The following is a 22355-nucleotide window of genomic DNA, read 5'->3' as shown; positions in this document are numbered from 1 at the left end:
TAAGGACCCTTTTATAAGGGCACTAATCCCATTCATGATGGCTCCACCCTCGTTACCTAATTAGCTCCCAAAGGACGTAACTCCTAATACTCCCACATTGAGAAATAGGATTTCAGCATATGAAATTTGAATGGATACAAACATTCAGTCCTCTGCAATACCTATGATCTTTTTCTTCCTGATGAACAAAATCGTGTGAAATAGGGCCACAGAGTATTGCTGTTTTAGCATGCCAAGCAGATCAACTTCTAAAATTGTGAATTATCATTCCTTAAATCATTGTACAAATTTTGCAAAATTTGACACATACACAGAAAGCACAAAATTTGCTTATGCTCATAAAAGGTGAAATTTTTAAGGGCCATGAGCAACTATTCTTTTCTGGTGGTTTTGTGGCATAACCATTAACTGCATTTATGATTTTGTGTATGGGACTTTATCCTCAACACTAGGCAATGTTCATATAAGGCTATTGCATTGAGCATCTGACTTTTGAGACTTTTTTTTTTTTTGAGGAAGATTAGCCCTGAGCTAATATCTGCCACCAATCCTCCCCTTTATGCTGAGGAAGATTGTCCCTGAGCTAACATCTGTGCACATCTTCATCTATTTTATATGTGGGACGCCTGCCATGGCATGACTTCATAAGCAGTGCGTAGGTTCATGCCCGGGATCCGAACTGGCGAACCCCGGGCTGCCAAAGCGGAATGTGCGAACTTAACCACTGTGCCACCGGACTGGCCCCCATATGAAGGTTTTTTGGGAAATGATTTTGTAGTGAAGTCCTAAAGGGTGAAGGGGTTTTAATTATATTGGGGGTGGGGATTTTGGAGAGATTTCAAAGAAATGTTCCAAAAAGGACTGGAGCGTGTTCAGTCTAATCTGAGAGATTACCAGGGTCTCTTAAATTGGAATACTGTAAGATCACTGAAGAATATGCCCCAGATGTCTCAGGATTCAAATGAGATGAACAGTGGAACATGGAGTACTTAGAGAGTAGTGAGAGAATAGGCTGGAGAGGTAGAGGACCTTGTATGCCATGCCTGGAATTTGGTCGTTACTTGAGACAATGGGGCCACTGAATTATTGTAGGTAGAAGAATGCATTGGTAAGAATCACATTTGAGAATTATCTCTGAGTGCTGGGTAGAGACTGGATGGTGGGGGAGGGGCAAACAAGGCAAAACCAGAGAGCTTAGTCAGAAGGCTAGCTTAAAAAGATGGTGGGGTGGTGAGCAGACAGTCTAGTTTCAAGATATGGATAAAGATTTGAAACTGCTTAATAACCAGCAAAGGAAGTAAACTGATAGGCACTATAGGAAGGAATGGCCCAAGGATGGGGATGATAATGTTATCATACATTTCTATAATACTTACATATAAGTGCAGAAATGTTTTATCTTAACAACTAAAACTTAAATTCTAAATGAAATATTTGAATTGTTAAAAATAGTTCCATTTGGACCTGTTTCTCTATTTAGAATAAATAGAGTGGATATGGAAAAATCTGGAAGGCAGAAATTGTTTGATAACAGATTTCATTGGAATGTTTATATGTTGTATAATTTTATCTTCACGGTAACAACGTAAAAAAGATAAAATGTAATTATCTAGACTATACACATGAACAAATGGTTTCATTGACATCACAGCATTTTTAGACACATACAGTCAGCCCAGGGTGGCTGTTCATCCAATATGGAAACAAACAGTCTAGTATTTTATTTTCATGCCAGGGAAAATTTAGAAAAAGATATTTTATCATTGACTATCATATTGATTGTGTAATCAGGTGCTCAGAGACTGACCTCACTGTTTCTGAATACTGGTGGTGGAAAGCGAAAGTGTTAAGGGAGAGAACTATTCTAAAATACAAGGAATTTGTTTTCTATAGATCAAAAAGCAAGTGGAAAATTGTCTTTGGAGAAGATTATTTCTGTATGAGGAGTGGGATCTCTTTTGTTCATTCGGATGTGAAATATGTACTGCAATATCTACATTTCATCCTTGGAGGTACTGTTTGACATTTACATGAAATGACATTTGTGAATATTCAGGCTGAGACGAGGATGGAGAGTGAAGTTTATGCTTCTTTCAAATTTGTGGTCAAGGTGGTTTTGTGAATGAAGATAAAGATGAGAGAATGAACTCTGATTTATAAATAAAATTGCTCATTGTTTCCCTCTCATTACCTCTGTTTGTCTTTAACTCAAAGCTACGACTCTAATCCAAGTCACTATTATTCCTCACCTGGCCCTCTGCAATAACCTCCCAAGTGGTCTGGCTTCATCTGCTCCAGACCACTGTTCAATCAATTCTACGCTGGCAGATTAGCTGTTGGGTATGAGAGAAAGAGAGAAGTCAAGACACTGAGCAACAACAACAGGGTGAAGCCTGCGAATGCTTCCAGTAAAATGGGGAATATTGGTACATGTTTGGGTGAGTGGGAGAGAAAGAGGGGTTTCATTTTCAGACATATAATACCAAATGGAGAAATTAAAAAGGCAGCTAAATATATTAATTTTGATTATAGGGGCTAGATCTGCTCTGAAAATATGCATTTGAGCATCATCAAAATATATTACTATTCAATAATTAAATAAGGATCCTGGATCCAATCATTTGGGTAATGCTTATAGTTCAAAGCAGAAATATTAGAGAACTTGACCCTTAGAAACTCAAAAAGGTAAAATGATTTTCTTTAGAAATCAGAAAGGGGAAGAGACTCTAAGAAAGAAAATGAGTAAGAGCTGCCAGTGAGGTGGGGAGATGGGAGAAATACCAAGAGTAGAGTATCCAAGAAGTCAAATGAGGGGAGCATTTCAAGAAGGGAGTAAGCAACTGTGCCATTGCAATCAGTGGGAAGTTTCAACATACCTGCGGATTTAGAAACAGGTAGGTTAGTGGTTTTACTGGTAGAATGATAAAGAAATTCTCTTCTGATTATTCTATTTTCTCACTTAAATCTGAAGTAAAGCCAACCTATGGGAGTGAGAAAGTGAGTCTATGTAAAAAGAAATAATTGTGTGCAAAATACTCATCCTGTAAATAGGGATTTACAAAATGACTGGGTAATGGACTGGGATTAAGTGGTAGCCCTGAGGCATCCTTTGAGATTTATGATTATAAAGTGAGACCAGTCAAGATGGTTGTGTGTTTAACTGTTGAGATGTAGGCATGGAATAAGCCAAGATTTGGGTTAAATCAGTGTTAAGGTCTTGCCAAGTGAAAGGAGGGAGTTGAAAATATGTTCAAAAGTATTATTATGATTATAGGACAGCAAATCCAACATGGAGCAGGAGGAAAATCAAAACATAGTGGGTGGCAAATGATAAAGATACTCAAAATTGTTAAATGTGAGAATGTCAGGGAGCTGAGAGACCAAGGTATTAGATGGAATTTCTGACTGGATATTGAAGTCACCAAGAATGGGAGCAGGAATATTGATGGACAAAAAGATAAAGAGAGAATGATTCTTAACATCAATTATTACTTTTTGGGGGAGGGTGAGGTGAGGAAGATTGGCCCTGGGCCAACATCCATCACCAATCCTCCTCTTTTTGCTTGAGGAAGATTGTTGCTGAGCCAACATCTGTGCCAATCCTCCTCTACTTTGCATGTGGGATGCCACCACAGCATGGCTGGATGAGCAAAGTGCAGGTCCATGCCCTGGATCTGAACCTGCAAAGCCTAGACCACTGAAACGGAATGCGTGAACTCAACCACTATGCCACTGGGCCCTATTTTTGATAGCATATCGGTATCTCTATTACTAAGTGTAGAAGTGGGATTATATCCCAAGAATCGTGAATCCTCATCCAGAGCTCTTTCCACTCATCTACTGAGTTATATACTTAATATTCTGCAAAATTCTTCCCAGAATCTACATAAACCTTGGTTTATAATCCATTTCACTGATATTTAGCAATTCACGCAGCACATCAAAAATCCGTGATATGTGAGACATCTAATTCCTGTCCATATGGTCATTGGAAAGAGTTGGGAAGCATGTAGTCACCCCATCATTTTCATTCATTCTCCCATTTTGAATCACTGGAAATATGTGCAGTGCCTAATATTTACGGATACTAGGAAGACAAAAATGAATAGATAAGAGTTTCAGACTTTGGCAAGACAGATACGCAAACAAATAATTAGAGGATTATATTTTATTTTAATAGGTACAGATTGCAATTTGAGTACAGAGGAGATGCCTAGCCCTCCCTAGGTAGTTCAGAAAATGCTTCCGAGTGGCAACATTTAAAATGAGTTTAAAAAGTAAGCAGCTGTGGTCAGAGAAGCATTACCCAAAAGGTGACATATCGTGAACTGGGAAGTAGGATGGAGCTATAAAAATTCTAAAGAGGATGAAAATTTATTCATGTTCTCAAGGTCAGAGAAAATATAGCTTTTATTTTATTTATTTTTGTCAAGGAGGATTAGCCCTGAGCTAACATCTGCCGCCAATCCTCCTCTTTTTTGCTGAGGAAGACTGGCCCTGAGCTAACATCTGTGCCCATCTTTCTCCACTTTATATGTGGGATGCCTGCCACAGCATGGCTTGACAAGTGGTGCATAGGTCTACACCCATTATCCCAACCGGCAAACTCCAGGCCACCAAAGCAGAACATGCGAACTTAACTGCCGGGACCACTAGGCTGGCTCCAGCTTTTCTTTTTTGTATAGTTGTTATGTGGAGGTAAAATTTAAATTTTGATCTAATTCGATTTAAAACTTAGTCTAAATCAATAATCTGTTTACTTAAAATGATGATTAATTTCCAAATATTTGAAGCTTTTGCAAATACCTTTTGGTTATTGATAGCTAATTTAATTTCATTTGATCAGATAATATACTATGTAGATATCCAAACTTTTAAAGTTTCTTGAAACTTATTTTACAGCACAGCATTTGGTCTTTACTGGCAAATATTGCATCTGCCCTTGTACAGCAGTACACATATAATATATTCTGTATATTTTATTTGTAACTTTTTATGCTGGATGGTGAATCATAATGCTGTTCAAAACTCCTATGTCCTTTCTCATCTTTTGTCTAACTTATTTATCAGCTATGGAGAGGGTATTAAAATCTCCATGTATCAGGGGCCAGGCCAGTGGTACAGCCGTTAAGTCCACAAGTTCCACTTCGGTGGCCCGGGGTTCGCTGGTTCAGATCCCAGGTACAGACCTACCCACAGCTTGGCAAGCCATGCTGTAGCAGGCATCCCACATATAAAGTAAAGAAGATGGGCATAGATCTTAGCTCACCGCCAGTCTTCCTCAGCAAAAAGAGGAGGATTGGCAGCAGATGTTAGCTCAGGGCTAATCTTCTTCTTCAAAAAAAACCCCAAAAATCTCCTTGTATCATTTTGGACATTTCTATTTTTCCTTTTTGTTTTTTCAAGTGTTTATTTCTTACTCCCCTCCCCTGGGTCCCTGAAGCTCTGTTATTAGTTGCATTATACATTAGGATCATTATGCCTTCTAATAACATATTCCTTCAACACTGGAAAATAAATCTCCTTATCTTGGGTAACACTCCTTGCCTTGAAATCTACTTTGATATTGATTTAGTTACACAAACTTTCTCATCATTAGTGTATGCATACTGTATCTTTGTACAGATTTTTTACTTTCAGCTTATTTGTGTTTGTTTCCAAAGAACTTTCCTTGTAAACAGTATATAATTTGGGTTTTGTATCTTACTCCAATGCAATAACCTCTACATTTTTTAAAAATTTTATTTATTTATTTACTTTTTTAAGATTGCCGCCTGAGCTAACCTCAGCTAACATCTGTTGCCAATCTTCCTCTTTTTTTTCTTCTTCTCCCCAAAGCCCCCCAATACCCTGTTGTATATTCTACTTGTGAGTGCCTCTGGTTGTGCTATGTAGGACACCTCCTCAGCATGGTCTGATGAGTGGTGTCACGTCCACACCCAGGATCCAAACCTCCGAAACCCTGGGCCACCCAAATAGAGTGTGTGAACCTAACCACTTGGCCATGGGGCTGGCCCCATAATGTCTACCTTTTAATGAAAGTGTTTAGTCCATTTACATATAAGTAAATAATGAAATAATAAGGTTTAAGTCTATCATCTTCTCATTTGTTTTCTATAGTTTTTTCCATTTGTATTTTTTTATTCCTTATTTCTTTTTCCTTAATTTTAATTTAATTAAATATTTTAATATACCATTGTAATTCTTACAATGCATATTGAGTATTCTTTTTTGTGTTATTTTTTTAAGCGCTTACTCTAGGAATTAAAATGTATATCCTTAACATGCCACAGTCTATTAAGAATAAATTTTTTACCATTTCATGTAAAATGTAAGAACTGTAGAGGAGGAAGAACTATTCCACTACCCTCTAGGTCCTTCTGGCTGGTCTAGTAACTAAATTAACATGAGATAGAATAACATGAGAAAATCAACAAAAGTTTAATAACATGTATACATGGGAGAAACCCAGAAAAACTGAGTGACTCACCAAAATGGCTGAAGCCACCACCTTAAATACCATCCTCAGCTAAAGACAAAGGAGGATGTTGAGGGTAGCCCTTTGGGACTTCAAATGGGAGGAAGGCAATTTACATGGAGATGGAAAAGCAAGCGTTTGGTAAACAAGTGTTTGCTGGGCCATCAATAGACAATGTGACCTGAGAGAGAGAACTTTGATAAAATCGACCTTGTTAGGTGCCTTCCTGTCTACCACATCTGGAGTTATCTATGCTGATAGCTTCTTCCTGGGTCAGGCCTTCCATCTTAAAATTTTTTATGCAGTTAGGGGGAAGGTCAAAGTTTCTTTCTGAGTCATTTGTTCTTAAACATAATCGAGCCAAAGAAAGACCTTTCTGGGTGGCTAATTGTGATCCCCCACAGAATTTTCCATCAGTATAATTCCATTTACCCACTTGTTTTTTTTCATATGGTTATCATATATTCTGTATTTAGTTACGTTAAACCTCTCAATACGACTGTTACAATTTTCACATTAAATGTTAAATTATCTTTTACAGAAATTAAGAGAAGAAAAATACATATAGTTCATATTTATTTCCATAATTTTTATCTTCTGTGCCCTTTATTTGTTCTTGTTGACCAAATTTCCATTTTTCTTCAGTGCACAGAATTTCCTTTAGTGTTTCTTATAGTTTAAATCTTCTTGTAACAAATTCTCTGTTTTTTTTTTTAACTTGAAAATGGCTAATATTCTTTTAAGTAAATATCAATGATACTTATTAGGCTGTCTTGGAATCTGCTTTTATCAAAGCTTTGCCTTTTGGCTATGAATGACATCTACTTGCTTATAGTTCTCATAATTGTGTATTCTATATTGGGCTTTATAGATGATACTATGTATTGACTCTGAATTATATTATTTTTATTGGAATAATGTTGATTTTTAATTTGGCAGGCAGTTTTATTATTTGTTAGCCATGTTGTCTTTGTAGATATTTCATTTAACATTTTATTATGGTGAGTCTGTTTCAGTTAACATCTAGTTTAGGGTTAATCTTTTAGTCTTGTGACAATCTTTACTACGAAGACATTGCTTTTCTGGAATTTGAATGTAAAGCAAGAGGTATTTACCAAGCCACCCTACCTTGGAGCTATCTAAACTGCAAACACTGTCCTCTTTGTGATAGGCAAGAAAGCTTCACTTTCTGATTGACTCCAAGTCTGTCAGTCATGGATTTGAGGGGGATTTATTTCAAGTTCTGTCTCTTTTTTATTTTCGTCTTGCAGAACTCTTTCCCTCAATTTACAGGTTCTCTGGCAGCTCCCATTTCCGTCCTTCACACATCAAGCCATCAAGAGTGTGCTGTCTGGTTTAGATTCATCCTCCCCATGTTGTCCAGATTGGGAGTGCCCTGGCAAAACCAGATGAATGCAAATCTCAGTCTCTCCGTTGTTGTTGTTGTCTTCTTTAAGGCTAAAATCTCATTTAGCTTTTGGCTTTTTTTGTCATTCTATAGCTCTTCATCTAATTGCTCTATTTTGCTCAAATTTTGTAATTGTTATCATTGGGAGGGTTGATCCAAGACAAGCTACTCTGGTGTTACACAGATTTTCAATTAAAAAAAAAAAAGTAGGGTCTGGCCCTGTGGCCTAGTGGTTAAGTTCAGTGCATTCTGCTTTGGTGACTCGGGTTTGTGGGTTCGGATCTGGGGCACGTAACTACATGACTCCTCAGCCATGCTTAGGCAGCAACCCACAGACAAAGTAGAGGGGTTGGCAATAGATGTTAGCTCAGGGTGGATCTTGCTTACCAAAATAAAAAAAGTCAAAATTGTAGGAATTTTTATTGGAATTGCATTAATCATAGACATACATTTATGGAGAATTGATATCTGTCTAAATGAGTCTTTCTATCTTTAAATTTTACATATAACTGCATTGATTTATTTGTGCTTTAATGTCTATTTTTTTATATTTTTATATTCTGTTACTTATAACAAAATTTTGTTACATATATAACATGAACTGCATGTTAAGTATGATGTGAAGAGATGTGTATTTTTATTTACTTATACTGTTTGGAATTTGTTGTGCTTCATGAATCTCAAGATTGCTATATTTCATCAATTTTGGATAATTCTCACTTATCATCATTTTAATATGGAATCTCCCCCATTTTCTCTATTCTCTGCCTCTGGAACTCTGCTTAGATATTTGGTAGTGTTTCTCATATTGTCATCTCTCTATATTTTATATTTCCAATCTCTTTTCCTCTCTAAGGTATGTATTCTTTGTATCAGTTTTCTTTTCTATTTAATTCACCAATTTTTAGCTCAGTTTTGCTAATCTGCTGTTTTACCTTCTAATGAGGTTTAAATTGAAATCATCATCTTATACATGTTCTTTCATTTTTTCAAATTTATTTTTCACATTTGTTTTGATAGTCCCCGATATGAGAAAGATAGTCTTTCCCTTGAAATTACTTAAATATGTTGCTGATAATTGACTAATATCGATTCCAGTTTCTGTAATCTATGCTTTCATGATTCTGCTTTTTGCTGATTCTTACTCTTGGTACCTTGGTTCCTTGTGTGTTTTTTCATTTGTGATTGTGAGCTCATGGTGAAAATTATTTTGTCTATATTGATTCTTCAAGTCCTTTACTGAATGTACAATCCTCTAGAATATATTTATGTTCAATTTTGCCGCAATACAACAATTTTGAGCACTTTAAAGTAAGTTATTATTTTAATTTGTGCTTCTGAATTTTTAGATTATATATTTTCTAAAAGTTTTTGAATTTGTAGATTATGTATTTTCCATTCCACTAACAATGAGGTCAGGGCGGGTGTTGCCAAACCAAAGTGGGTTTGCCTTTTGGTAAGTTGAAATCAAAGCCTTCACCAGAATTAGTTGTCAGACAAATAAATATTTATTTGCAGCAAATAACGGATACCATGGGGAATCACTTCCAAAGCCATGGCTCCCCAAGCAAGGGAAAGCAGGGTCTTTTATTTCAGATGGGGAATGAATACTCAAAAGGGAAGTTTTGTCCTCACATGTAGAGGTAGGTATAAGCTTTCACAGGCATAGTTTGAAAAGATGCTTTCACGTATATTGCAATATTATGCTAATAAGGCGTAAGCTCCTCCTGGGGTGGAGATCTTAACATTAAAATGAAGCAAAGGTAACTTTTGGGCACTTCTCACCATGTCTGCACAGGTGTCGCTCTTGTGGTGGGGTTTGGACTAATTCAAGGCAGTTGGCGATTGCATCTCTTAATATAACTAAAGTAACAACTTTAAGAAACAGTTAAATGCTTCTGAAACCTCCTTTGATTTACTCGGGGTAGTTAGTTGGTGACCCAGGCACTCATTTTGCTCTCTTCCTTTTCTAGAAGTTTGTTTTGTTTTGTTTTGTTTTTAAGCTGACTCCTTCTTTAAGTGCATAGTGTCTGCCTGCCTGGCTTTATATAGTGGGTCTCTAGTTCAGATTCTTGCTTTTCCAGTATCCTAGACTTTGTTCCCCAAATCCAAGATGGCCACCAAAACCACTAAAACAGGTCCATCAACATCTTCCCTCATATTTGTTCTTTCACTTCAATTTCTACCTCTGAAGTTCACTCCATCTTTTTGTCCAGATCATGAATACATTTTAAACAATTTTAGTGCCAGAATTATTTGGCATTTTGTGTTGAATAGTTTCTAAGAGTATTCCCTCTGACAGTTTTCCACAAACCTAACCTCATAATTCAATTTTGAATGAGCATTTTTGTTTGAAGTGTTGGGTGGCAAGGCACTTTGATGGTCTGTAGGGATTCCAGTGAAACAACACTTATTTTCTTCTTTCTGGGGAGGTTAGATTCCAGTTAAGAAAACTGACATGCTGGGGCCGGCCTCATGGCCGAGTGGTTAAGTTCGCACGCTCTGCTTTGATGGCCCAGGGTTTCTCTGATGTGGATCCTGGGCACGGACATGGCACTGCTCATCGGGCCACGTTGAAGCGGCATCCCACATGCCACAACTAGAAGGACTGACAACTAATAATATACAACTATGTACTCGGGAGATTTGGGGAGAAAAACAGAAAAAAAAACCAAGATTGGCAACAGTTGTTGGCGCACATCCCAATCTTTAAAAAAAAGAGAAAAACTGACAGAAAATTACAGATGTTATCATGAATGCTATAGTTTAGCTGAAATAATGAGACAAGAATCTATTAAACAACAATATATGTTTATACATGGCTTAAATACAAATATAGTAATACAGATAACTGATATACTCATTCAAAGAATTAAGTCTTTGTAAGATTGTTAAGGAAGACTGTTTAGAGTAGAAATGATTCAACTTGCATCTTGAATTGGCTAAGCAGAGGAGCTAGGTGTTCTCATATTGTAGAGGGCTTCAAAAGTTACATGAAATTTTTATTCGTATTTTATAAGAAAGATATTGGGGTGTCATGCAATTAGAAATGGATCAATTTTAAAAAGATTAAGTTAGCAGTAAACAAAGGTAATAAAATGACAAAAAGAGCAGGTGCAGGGCCTCCAGAAACCAGGTTCTTGCTTTAGTTGGGCACAAAGAGACGAACTGATATGCACCATTTTGGACAAGAATGACGGTTGTATGAAAAGAGAACAAAATGATAAGTTCAGAGACACTCAAGTTGGAAGGATGTTTATCACACAGATGTAAGCATATCATAGACAGTTCACATCATAAGTGTGCTCATGGTTATATAGATGGACATTGGATCTGGGCAAATTATATTTTGTTAATTTATTTGGAAACCATGGTTTAAAAATTAATAGTATCACTTTTAGAAATACATTAAAATTTGATTAAAATATTTAAATGATACAGCTGTTTGTTTTCAAATTTTCCATGTCCAACAAGTACATTTTATAGATTTTCCTTAAATTGGTGAGAAATTGGTCATAAAACATACTTTAAAAAAACATATTATGAAAATCAGACAATTTTTAAAAGCATTTATCGATCACCAGATATCAAGAAAATCATATGAAATACTTAAAAAATACAACCAAGAGCATTTCCAATTTAGTCTTAAATTTGCTTTTTCAGCTTCCTCATCTCTTGTTCATTGATTAATTTATTCATGTCAAATTTATATTTAGTTTGAAATATTAGAGCCAGAGATGAACAAATCTGTGAAAGATGAAATGAAATGATCTATTCATAAATATTTTATTTTTTAAAAAGTCCAAAATTATATTGCTTAGATTTTCAAATTTCAAGCCCTATGCACAGATTTTAAGATCAAGAAAGGTTTAGAAGCTTGTGATGGGGGAATTTAATCATAAACACTTGTCAACTGATGATAATAAAATGGTGAAGTAAACAAATATATCTTTTCCCTCACAGCATGTGTAATGTAATGAGAGATACAGATGATTGAGTAATAATGACTTGGTATAATGAATATCATAGTGGGTGAAAACCACAATGCTATGGAAGCACATAAGAGTGGCCTCATTTACCTATATTTGCAAAATAATTGCATCCGTGTCAATATTCCTCAATTACACTAACCACTTAATAGCTTGAACTTGCACATAATAAGTCCTTTCTCAGTCTTTTTAACTTAATATCTAAGGTGATTTTGTGGCAAAATATTGCAAGTTTCGGTAATCTTTGGAGGAAAATGTGGACTCTGGGAATTTTTTTTTTGGTAATATTTTCTTGAACTATAGTATCAAATGCAGCATAGATGTGAATGGACAAAATGTGGACAAAATGCTCCAATAGCTCTCTAAGAAGTAAGCAGATTTATCTGTGTACACCACTCGATGAAATGAATTACAAATTAGTTGGATTGAAGTTTTTTAGCTTGCTGTAGTCCCTCTTATTAATTTTTGCTTTTGTTGTTTGTATTTTTTGGTGTGTATGTGTGAGGAAGATTGGTGCTGAGCTAACATCTGCTGCCAGTCTTTCTCTTTTTGCTTGAGGAAGATTTCCCTGAGCTAAAGTCTGTGCCAATCTTCCTCTATTTTGTATGTGGGATGCCACCAAAGCATGGCTTATTGAATAGTATGTAGGTCCATGCCCAGGATCCGAACCTGCGAACTCTGGGCCACCAAAGCAGAGTGTGCAAACTTAACCCCTGCACCACTGGGCCCACCCCTGTTGCTTCTGCTTTTGATGTCATATCCTAAAAGTTATTAGGAGTAATAAAGACCAGGGATGCACTTTCAGTTCTATCACTTACTCGCTGCTTAACCTTTGACAAGTTCTATTTATTTAAGCTTTTACAACTCACGTCCTTATCTATCAATTGGGGTAACAAGTATCCTTACCTCAGGGAGTAGTGAGAATTGTGAAGATTAAATGAAGCAATGCCTGCAAGGTACTGTGCATGTGATAAAACCTCAACGAATGTTACCATGGGCTAATATTATGCTTAAAATAGAACCTATATCTTCAACAGCTTCACTCAGTTGCTCCTTGTCCTCCTGCAAGCCAAAGTTATTAGTAGATACTCGAATTCAGGTTCATAAATTAAAATGTGTGTGTATGTGTTTATATATGTGTCTATAGGTCTGCAGATGTCTATCTATATACACATGTGATAAATATACACTTCTTTGGGAGACTTATAGCTGAGGGAACTTTGACAAGGACATTTTTTTTCTCGGGTGTAAAATTATTTTCAGGAGTGAGACTAGCGTGTGTCAACAAGAGCCCCAGGCCATACTGGCAAGGCTGAGATGGACAGAGCAGCATAGAAGAGGCCCAGTGACAGAATGTTATTTGGTATTATCTGTGACTGAGCTAATAATCAGCTTATGATTGTTTAAAAGGCTATGAGTGCTTAATCCCAAATTCATATTAAGGTTAAAGTATTAAGGTCTGAGAAGAACAAATCTATGAAGGCTGAAATGGAAAGCCCTACCCAAAAGAATGATATTTAACTTCAAGAAGATGCTGAAGTTATATTGTTTAACAGGTTTTAAAATTCAGATACACATTGCACAGATTTGGAGAGCAATAAAAGATTAGAGGGTTGGAATAAGGGACCCTTGAAACAAGATTATTAGTGCTCAGAGAGGATTTAACCATGAGACGATGTGATTGTTTTTGTATCAACATATGTTCTAATAAGTCAGTGCAAACTGTTATGCATCAGAAATATATGTCCTGAATATGAGCAATATTGTTTTTCAGATTTTTGAGAGTTTCAAGACTATCACAAAGAGGCCATGCATGTACTTTTAAATACAGTCTAGATCATGTTATCAATAATTATGTCTACTTGATAAAGGTGAAATGCAGAGATACAGTGAAATATTATGCATATAATGAATGAATTGTTGAAGATAAAGTGAAATTTTCCATTTTCTGGAGCAAAAAAGCCTTTGTTATAAAGAAACTGCATACAACGATATTTCTTTAAAAGATAACAGTAGTAATAACAGTGATAATGAGAATAAACATTTAAATTTATTTCCCGTTATTCTGTGCACAGGCACTCTTCTAAGTGCTTTTCCTGCAATTATGCTTTCATTCTTACAACCACCTATATTTTATTCCTATTTACATACGAGGTGAGTGAAACAAGATTCTAAGTTGATAGTTTGGCTCCTAAAAAGCGATTGAAGCCAATATAGTGAACTGTCACTCAAGAACCTAAACTTTATATAATAATTAAAAATTATTTTATCTCTGATGTTGTCCAGCTATGACAATAAATGGATATTTTCCTAAAGTCATTTGTTATGTACTTTTCCTTGTTATTCCAAGGAAGAATACTTTCAACACACATTTTAAAGAAGTAATATTTTGATTTACTTCTCCGAATTTATCTTCACTGTAATACTTAATAGGTGCATAACTGAGAAAGTCATTAAAACTATGAGCCTCAGGATTTTTCAAATTTTAAAATGGGGTTAACCTTTACAAGCTACCGTGAAGAGTTAAAAATGATAAATGCAAAGTGGCTGGCCCATGACATGAGAGTTATTCACTGAATAGTTAATTAATACTGCTTTAATATAGAAGAATTAATTTATTAAGGTAGGCTTTGGTGTTTGGTTTATTCTTCTGCAGACGTGTATGCCAAAAATTTTCAGTGCAGTGTTTGCAAAGGTTAGTGTACGCAGTGGCCACAGAGCCCCAAATGCGTTTTAATTCAAAAGCATCTGCTGCTGCCCTCTTCTCTACAGAAATTTAACTACCTTCTTCTGGACATATCCTTACATGCTGATGGCTGGTCTTTAAAGAGTTCCTAATAGTGGTTTTGTTTGTTAATTTTCATACATAGGAAACTTGCAGCCTCTGTGTACCTAACGGCCCTCTGGGACTGCATGTTTTAGATAGATTCCTGGACCTGACTCCTAGAAATTCTTATAGTATGTCTGGGAACCAGGAATCTGTTTCACCAATCACACTTCACATCAATCAAAACTATAGGGATAAGACCGTATCTTCCTTGATAGTCTTAATAACAGCAAGATTTTAGAGATAAGCTTTTCATTTATATTGTTTCATTATGAGCAGCTACCACAGGAGACTCTGTAATGATGGGATTTATATGTTACATCATTTGAGCCTGACAAAAGATCAGCAAGCGAAGTCACAGATGAACACATTAAAGTTTGGAAAGTTATATAGATAAAAGTCTGCGCTAGAAATCAGGTATTCATACTCCATACACTGTAGTCTAATGCTCTTTAGACCCTCATATAACATGCACGCTGTGGAGGAGAGCAGATCTTAACTACATGGAGAATATTACAGGCTGAACACAGACATCAGGACTAGACAGTCATCTAAACTTCTCAAATTAGTATGCAGCCTGATTTCTCAAATACAAACATGCTACAGACTTTTTAGCTAATTAGATTTTTTTCCAAGTAATTTTAACTTAACTCTGGAAGCTATTTTCCTCTTTGGAATACTATCTCCTAAAAGCTCTTTTAGAAATTATTTCCAAAATGCAAACTCTCTTCCTGATAGATAAGGAGTTCCAATACTCGTCGAACTGCTCAATATTATTGTAATTTTCATGTCAATAGCTTTTTTAATACTCTGTCTTTCCCTGGTTTCCTTCTTCCATTCTTCCATAATCTCATTCCTTCACTTTAATTTCTTTCTCTCTCCCTCCTTCCTTTCTCCTTTCCTTTCTTACTTCCTTTATTTAGTAAATATTTATTGAAGTGCTATTAAGTAGACATCAAGAACAATGCTACATGTTTGATAAAAAGCAGCAAAAGACCTGCCTGCCAGTAGTTCATCTTTCAACATTACACCCTTTATCTTTAGCTCTCATAGACTGTAAATAGTTTGCGTGAATAAATGAGAAGAAAAAATGTGGTATTACTTTGATTTAATGTTTAGGTATAAAAGGAAACAGAGTTAAAAAAAAACAAACTTGAGAGCAGCCCTGATGGCCTAGTGGTTACAGTTGAGCGCTCTCACCACTTCTGCAGCCCGAGGTTGTTTCCCAATGGTGAAACCAAACTACCTGTCAGTTGCCATGCTGTGGCAGTGGCTCACATAGAAGAACTATAAGGACTTACAACTAGGATATACAACCATGCCCTGGGACTTTGGGGAGGAGAAAGAAAAAAGAGGAAGACTGACAACAGATGTTAGCTCAGGGTGAATCTTTCCCTGCAAAAAATAAAAATAAAAAATAATAGGGTTACAAAAATATTGTTTAAAAAAGAAACTTGATACAGCCTAGTTTTCATTTTGAAGACATTCCTCTTCAAAAGAAAATTTTAAGTTTTAAAATAAAGAAAAAAACAGTTAACTTTTACTTGGTCGGGGAAAAAGAAAACGTATGAGATCTTTTGAGTAAGTAAAACATTGATATTTAATCTTCAAATTGGCTCTGTTCTCTATTTTTGACTGCTATTTTCTCCAAGATTTTACAAGGAATAAAGAAAAGATCGATAAACTTTTTCCTTTAAAAGTATGTTCCCTACGTGTGAAATACAGTAAAATAGTTAAAAGATAGGGAGTGGGGGAGAAAGGAGGAGAAGCAACAGGGAAGCAAATCCACATGCTAGCTCCTCCATCCCAGGGTCCGTGAGCTTTGACGGTGCACCAAGTTATCGATATTCATACATGACAAGCTGAAATCCACGAAGCTAAAACACATTCTGTCAGTAAGGTATCTGCAAGGATGTGAGAAGGATCAGAAAAGACTAGAAGCTGGGAAAGCCATTGCTTTTTCTAAAGTGTCCAAATGATTCTTTCTACAGTGCCCTAGTTTTTGAGCTCTGCCTTTCGCCTTAGGTCTATTTATTTCATTTTTTGTTTGTGCTTATGATTTGGAAACCTGATTAGAGCTTACAGTGAGAGATGAATTGGCTCAGGGAATGTATGCATTGGTTTCAGGGAAGGAAATATAATTTTCAACCTAGATAAGATATATATTTCATATTCTTTCTATTAGTTGGACATAAATAGAACTATAGAAAGAAAGACAGAGGGAAAGGGGGGAGGAAGGGAGAGAGGAAGGTAGGAAAGAAAGAAAGAGAGAGAAAGAATGAAAGAGGGAGGGAGGAAAGAGAGAGAGAGAGAGAGAACGCAAGAGGGAGAGAGATTGAGAAAGAGAACTGATGACATAAACATATCAGTAACTGCAGACAACAAATCAGTAATAATTTCTATATTCTGAGACTGAATACCGAAATAATTGATCAAGCTATCGTATAAACCAGAAAAAGGAAGCTTTTTGTGCAAAATACCAAGGAACCAGAGGGAGAGAGAGGAGGAGAGAGACTTGTATAGATATGTAACGCTCACAGATTGCCAAAGTGCCTCACAGCATTGCTATTTCACAACCCTTGGCCATAACCCTGGGAGGATTTTTCTGAAAAGTTATTTTTAAAGTATCTAGAGAAAGTTGGAAATGAATTTGATAGGGTTAGCTTTCCAGTCAGTGTCTTCCAGTGTGAGAAATAATTTAGAGGAAAAGGTTTTATGTTTTGGTTGGGTTTGGTTTGGCTTTCCTTTTTCCTCTGGGTCTACAGAAAACAGTTACATTTAAGGAATGCTGGAAAAGAAAGGCTTTTTATGTATTTAACTGTGGAAATGTCAAAGTACGTTGTGTAACTCCACTTTCTGCCACTTGGGAGCAAGGTCTTTACAACTGTGTTAAACGTGCAGTTTAGGGCTTTATATTTCACTTAAAAAGACACTTATTGAGAAAATATTCCTTTAATTCATTGCTGCATTTGATTCCATATTCAGTAAATATTTAAGGGCTGTAATCTCCTGGCATTTTACTAAGCACTGGACATACGGTAATAAACAGATCATACAGGATTCGGGCTGCCTGGATATTATATTTAATGGGAAAAATGGAGTATAAACAAGTAAGTACACAGTAATATAAAATTTTAAGTGGAAAAAGGCACTATGAAGAAAAATGAGTACACATTATGAGGGAATACAGGAATTATTTAATTTATTTTGGAAAACAGGAAAGAGCTTACTTGAAAAAACTCGTGTTATGTTGCAAGAGGAGCATGGACAGGGACCAAAAATGACTATATAATATAAATAGCTCAAATATGGCTCTGAATATCTTAATAAGTTGGTTTTATTGATTATGCACACAGATTAATACCTGTATTTTACCAGTATTCAGCATACACAAATACAATAAAATGACAGCAGTGTAGTAAGTCTGAAAGATTGAGTACAATAGAGACATTTTGCAGAAATCTCATGTGCACTAAGTAATGAATGCCAGAAAGGCATAAGAATACTGAAAAGAGATGCATTTTTTGAGTGTCTACCATGATACATCCACTGTGCCGTGTTCTAACCACATACATACAGTCTGAGCCTATTTCTCACAAGAACTCACTAGGGAAGATATTACCAGGCCCATTTTTCCCCTGAGAGAATTGTGGCTTATAGAAGCCATGTAACTTTTCCATGATCATACAGCTAGGATGAGAAAGCAGCACTAAAGAATCAAAGAATTATCTGATTTCACGGCCATGCAGTTTTCCTTCATTATTTTACTGAGATTTTAAACACACCAAAACAGCTTGAATAATGTGCAAAAACAGGAAAAATAAGATCTTAAATTTGCATCATGATTAGCCTGATTTTTGGGTATAAATAAGAAAAAAATGTTAATGACTGAAATCAAACACATTAAACTAACACACTTAACCATTCTTAAAAGAACTTGTAGTTGGTTTTAATATTTTCAACAATTTTCTTGAGCAGCCTGCAAGAATAAAATCAAACATGTTTTAATAATATTTTCCCTCTCAGCGGGTACTTGTTCTTTCAATGTTGATAAACCCCTAGGATTTAAATACTCTGAGTGACAATTTAGAATTTATTTTTCTTTCATATCCATTTTCTTTCTATTTCAGCTTTTCGCAACATTAGCGCTCTCTGAAGCTAAGAGTAAATGAATGAACAATCATCATTTCTATGCTCTAATTCTGCTCTAGATATTTTATGAAAAAAGCATTTTTATTTCCTGTTATTAGATATCATTTCAAAATAATAAGCTACCCAATTATATTCATAATCAGCTTCCAAGTACAGGAGTGAGATGGCATACAATCTCTTCAGAAGGCATTCCATGCAGTAGTCCAGTTCAAACTAAGTATCTCTCTCCATATATAATCTTGTGCAATGATGAACAAAATATACATGTAATATAAATATAGGAATATAATATAATATGTAAATCTTTATATATAATATATATCATAGAAAATATATATTTTGTATTTTATATATTATAAACTATATATAAACATATATTTAACATAAAACTTTCTTTTATATATAAAATACATAAATTTTATATATAAATTTTATAAATACAATATACAGATATAAATATATAAGGTATATATTTATAATATATATTATTTAAAGAAATTTTAAATTTATATTTTATATAAATTTATAATTTATATATTATATATTAACATATGTTATATGACATACAACAATAATGTTATATTAATAAACATAATATATTAAATTTATACTTTATATAAAAATTATATTAATTTATTTATACAAATATATATTTTTATAGTTGAATGTTTAATATTTCAATATTTTGAATATTTCTATTTAATTTTTATATTTATATATTTTCATGTTTAAATATTAAATATATTTATTAATAAATATATAAATATTTATAATTTTTTCATTTATGAACTACATGGATCTTTCATGACAGTTAAATACCTGGCTGGAGATGACCTGAAGAAATGATAGCGAAGCTTTCACGGCTAAGATGAGCTTTACTGCAGCACACAAAGAATGTCTTTGCATTTACACAGCTCCGTTTTGTTTTGTGTTTCTAGAACCTCCACCTACTGGCTCACGCGCATCCAGTCTTTCCTCTACTGCAACGAGAACGGCCTGCTGGGCAGCTTCTCGGAGGAGACGCACTCGTGCACGTGTCCCAGCGACCAGGTGGCCTGCACCACGCCCCTGCCCTGCGCGGTAGGCGACGCCGCTGCCTGCCTGAGCTGCGCCCCCGACAACCGCACCCGCTGCGGCGCCTGCAACACGGGCTACATGCTGAGCCAGGGCCTCTGCAAGCCCGAGGTCGCCGAGGCCACGGACCATTACATTGGCTTCGAGACCGACCTGCAAGACCTCGAGATGAAGTACCTGTTGCAGAAAACAGACAGACGAATAGAAGTCCACGCCATCTTCATCAGCAACGACATGCGCCTCAACAGCTGGTTTGACCCCTCCTGGCGGAAGCGCATGCTGCTCACCTTGAAGAGCAACAAGTACAAGTCCAGTTTGGTCCATATGATCCTGGGGCTGTCGTTACAGATTTGCTTAACTAAAAACAGCACCTTGGAGCCCGTGTTGGCTGTCTACGTCAATCCCTTCGGAGGCAGCCACTCTGAGAGCTGGTTTATGCCTGTGAATGAAAACAGCTTTCCAGACTGGGAGCGGACTAAGCTGGACCTCCCCCTGCAGTGCTATAACTGGTCCCTGACTCTGGGGAACAAATGGAAGACCTTTTTTGAGACCGTCCACATCTACCTGAGAAGCCGCATCAAGTCCAACGGCCCCAATGGCAATGAGAGCATTTACTACGAACCTCTGGAATTTATTGACCCTTCGCGGAACCTGGGCTATATGAAAATCAATAACATTCAAGTGTTTGGCTACAGCATGCACTTTGACCCTGAAGCAATTCGGGACCTGATTTTGCAGCTGGACTACCCCTACACTCAGGGATCCCAGGACTCAGCACTTTTGCAACTTCTAGAGATAAGAGACCGTGTAAATAAACTCTCCCCACCTGGTCAGCGTCGTCTAGATCTTTTCTCTTGCTTGCTTCGTCACAGACTCAAGCTGTCTACTAGTGAGGTGGTCAGGATCCTGTCAGCTCTGCAGGCATTTAACGCCAAATTGCCAAACACAGTGGATTACGACACGACCAAATTATGTAGTTAACCGTAAATGTCAAGCACAACCCAAAATCTTGAAGGAGTTTTTACAGTGCTTTTGTGGAACAGTTTATGTTTGGAAGAGTAAATTTAAATTGTCTTTTCAATATCTGTCTTATATCAGTCAATAACGTTGTATGGCAATTTACACTCATGAACTCGCTGACAATGAATATATTATACTGCGGTTTTGGTTTATGAATGAAATAAATACTGACACCAGTCTAGAAGACATTCTACTTTTTACAATAAATTTCATTTGTAATTTTATATGTTCCGTGGCAATGCTTTTGTGCATTACATCCTCTAGAGGGAACATCAAAAGATGACAATAAAATTTTGTAGCTCAACAGTTATTAAAAAGAAGTGCTGTGGGGTTCCTTTTTTCCATGAAATGACTTCTATTTTGATGTAGCTTGTTAGAACCTGGGGGAAAGTCACCAAAATGTTTTTAATGGAAACATTTGAAGATTGCTTTCAATAGTCTTTAGGGAAAACCCAACTAGGTACAGTGCTTGGTATTCAGTTGTATTTTTATGGTTAATGGCATAATGACAGTGGCATAGGATCGTTATCTGTACTTAGAAGCCATTCCTAGAGACACTATCATTATTAAAATAAACAGATAAACTGTTTCCCAGCTAAATACCAGACCATTTCAGCAAACGTACAGAAAAGTCAGTGTTATTATAAGCACATCATGGAAAAAGTAAACCCTTAATTTCCTTAGCAACTCGCTTTGTCAGTCTCTTTCTACATTCTAATAACCAATAATCAGCATACTCTCCACAATCATTTTCTTTTCAAGTACTGAAAACCTAGTTATTCCAGCACGTTACCAATGTCAATAAAATAGCTATTTCTAGAATTCACAAATTATAATGAGTTGGTATAAAATAAATGATAAAATAACTAATTCAGATGTAAATAGACATTTTTTTTTCTCCCAGAGAAACTACTGTAACTAAAATATATTTTAAAGGGCAACTCTTTCAATATAAAACTAATTTTAGGTCACATAGTTGGTTTGAAATTTGAGTTCCCATATTGCCTGAGCTGTAACATTAGATCTGTAATGAGTACTTTTTTTCTATGAATTTAAATTGCATTTTTGGTTAGTTGTATGGAAGCATCTGTAAAGCGTGCTTATGACATTTATCGCTCAACTCTTGTTTAAATATTTCATAAACATTTCTTGTAGTTTAAACAAATGTGTGGTCCAGCCCAGGTTTTTTGTTGAGGTCATGAAGTCATTTCTCAGGGCACAGAGGGAGGAACTCATGACATGAATGTAAACAATAAGAGTGACGACAAAAATGTTACACAGACATTCTGGATTCTTGACCTGTTTGTTTTCTATTCCAAAGCATTTTAAGAACAAGAAGTTCAGACAATAAATTTTTATTCAACTTACCATAAACAAGGTATTGTTCTTCCACCAGTGTCTAGGTAG

General features: G+C 35.8%; 1 protein-coding gene across 7 annotated transcripts in view; it reads left to right on the top strand.

Annotated features, from left to right (window-relative positions):
- The window catches only part of BRINP3 (BMP/retinoic acid inducible neural specific 3), a 402882-nt gene extending 381710 nt beyond the window's left edge, over positions 1-21172 (top strand). For all 7 annotated transcript variants that reach the window (XM_070256069.1, XM_023632555.2, XM_023632554.2 and 4 more), the window contains one exon: positions 19793-21172. In XM_070256069.1, coding sequence (XP_070112170.1) covers positions 19793-20909 — 1117 coding nt within the window. In that variant the 3' untranslated portion in view covers positions 20910-21172. The remainder of the gene's footprint in view (positions 1-19792) is intronic.
- Positions 21173-22355: the final 1183 nt, after the last annotated feature.

The sequence above is a fragment of the Equus caballus genome, chromosome 30, assembly GCF_041296265.1.
Source record: "Equus caballus isolate H_3958 breed thoroughbred chromosome 30, TB-T2T, whole genome shotgun sequence".
Lineage (NCBI taxonomy): Eukaryota > Metazoa > Chordata > Mammalia > Perissodactyla > Equidae > Equus > Equus caballus.
This window is presented reverse-complemented; position numbering and strand designations above follow the sequence as displayed.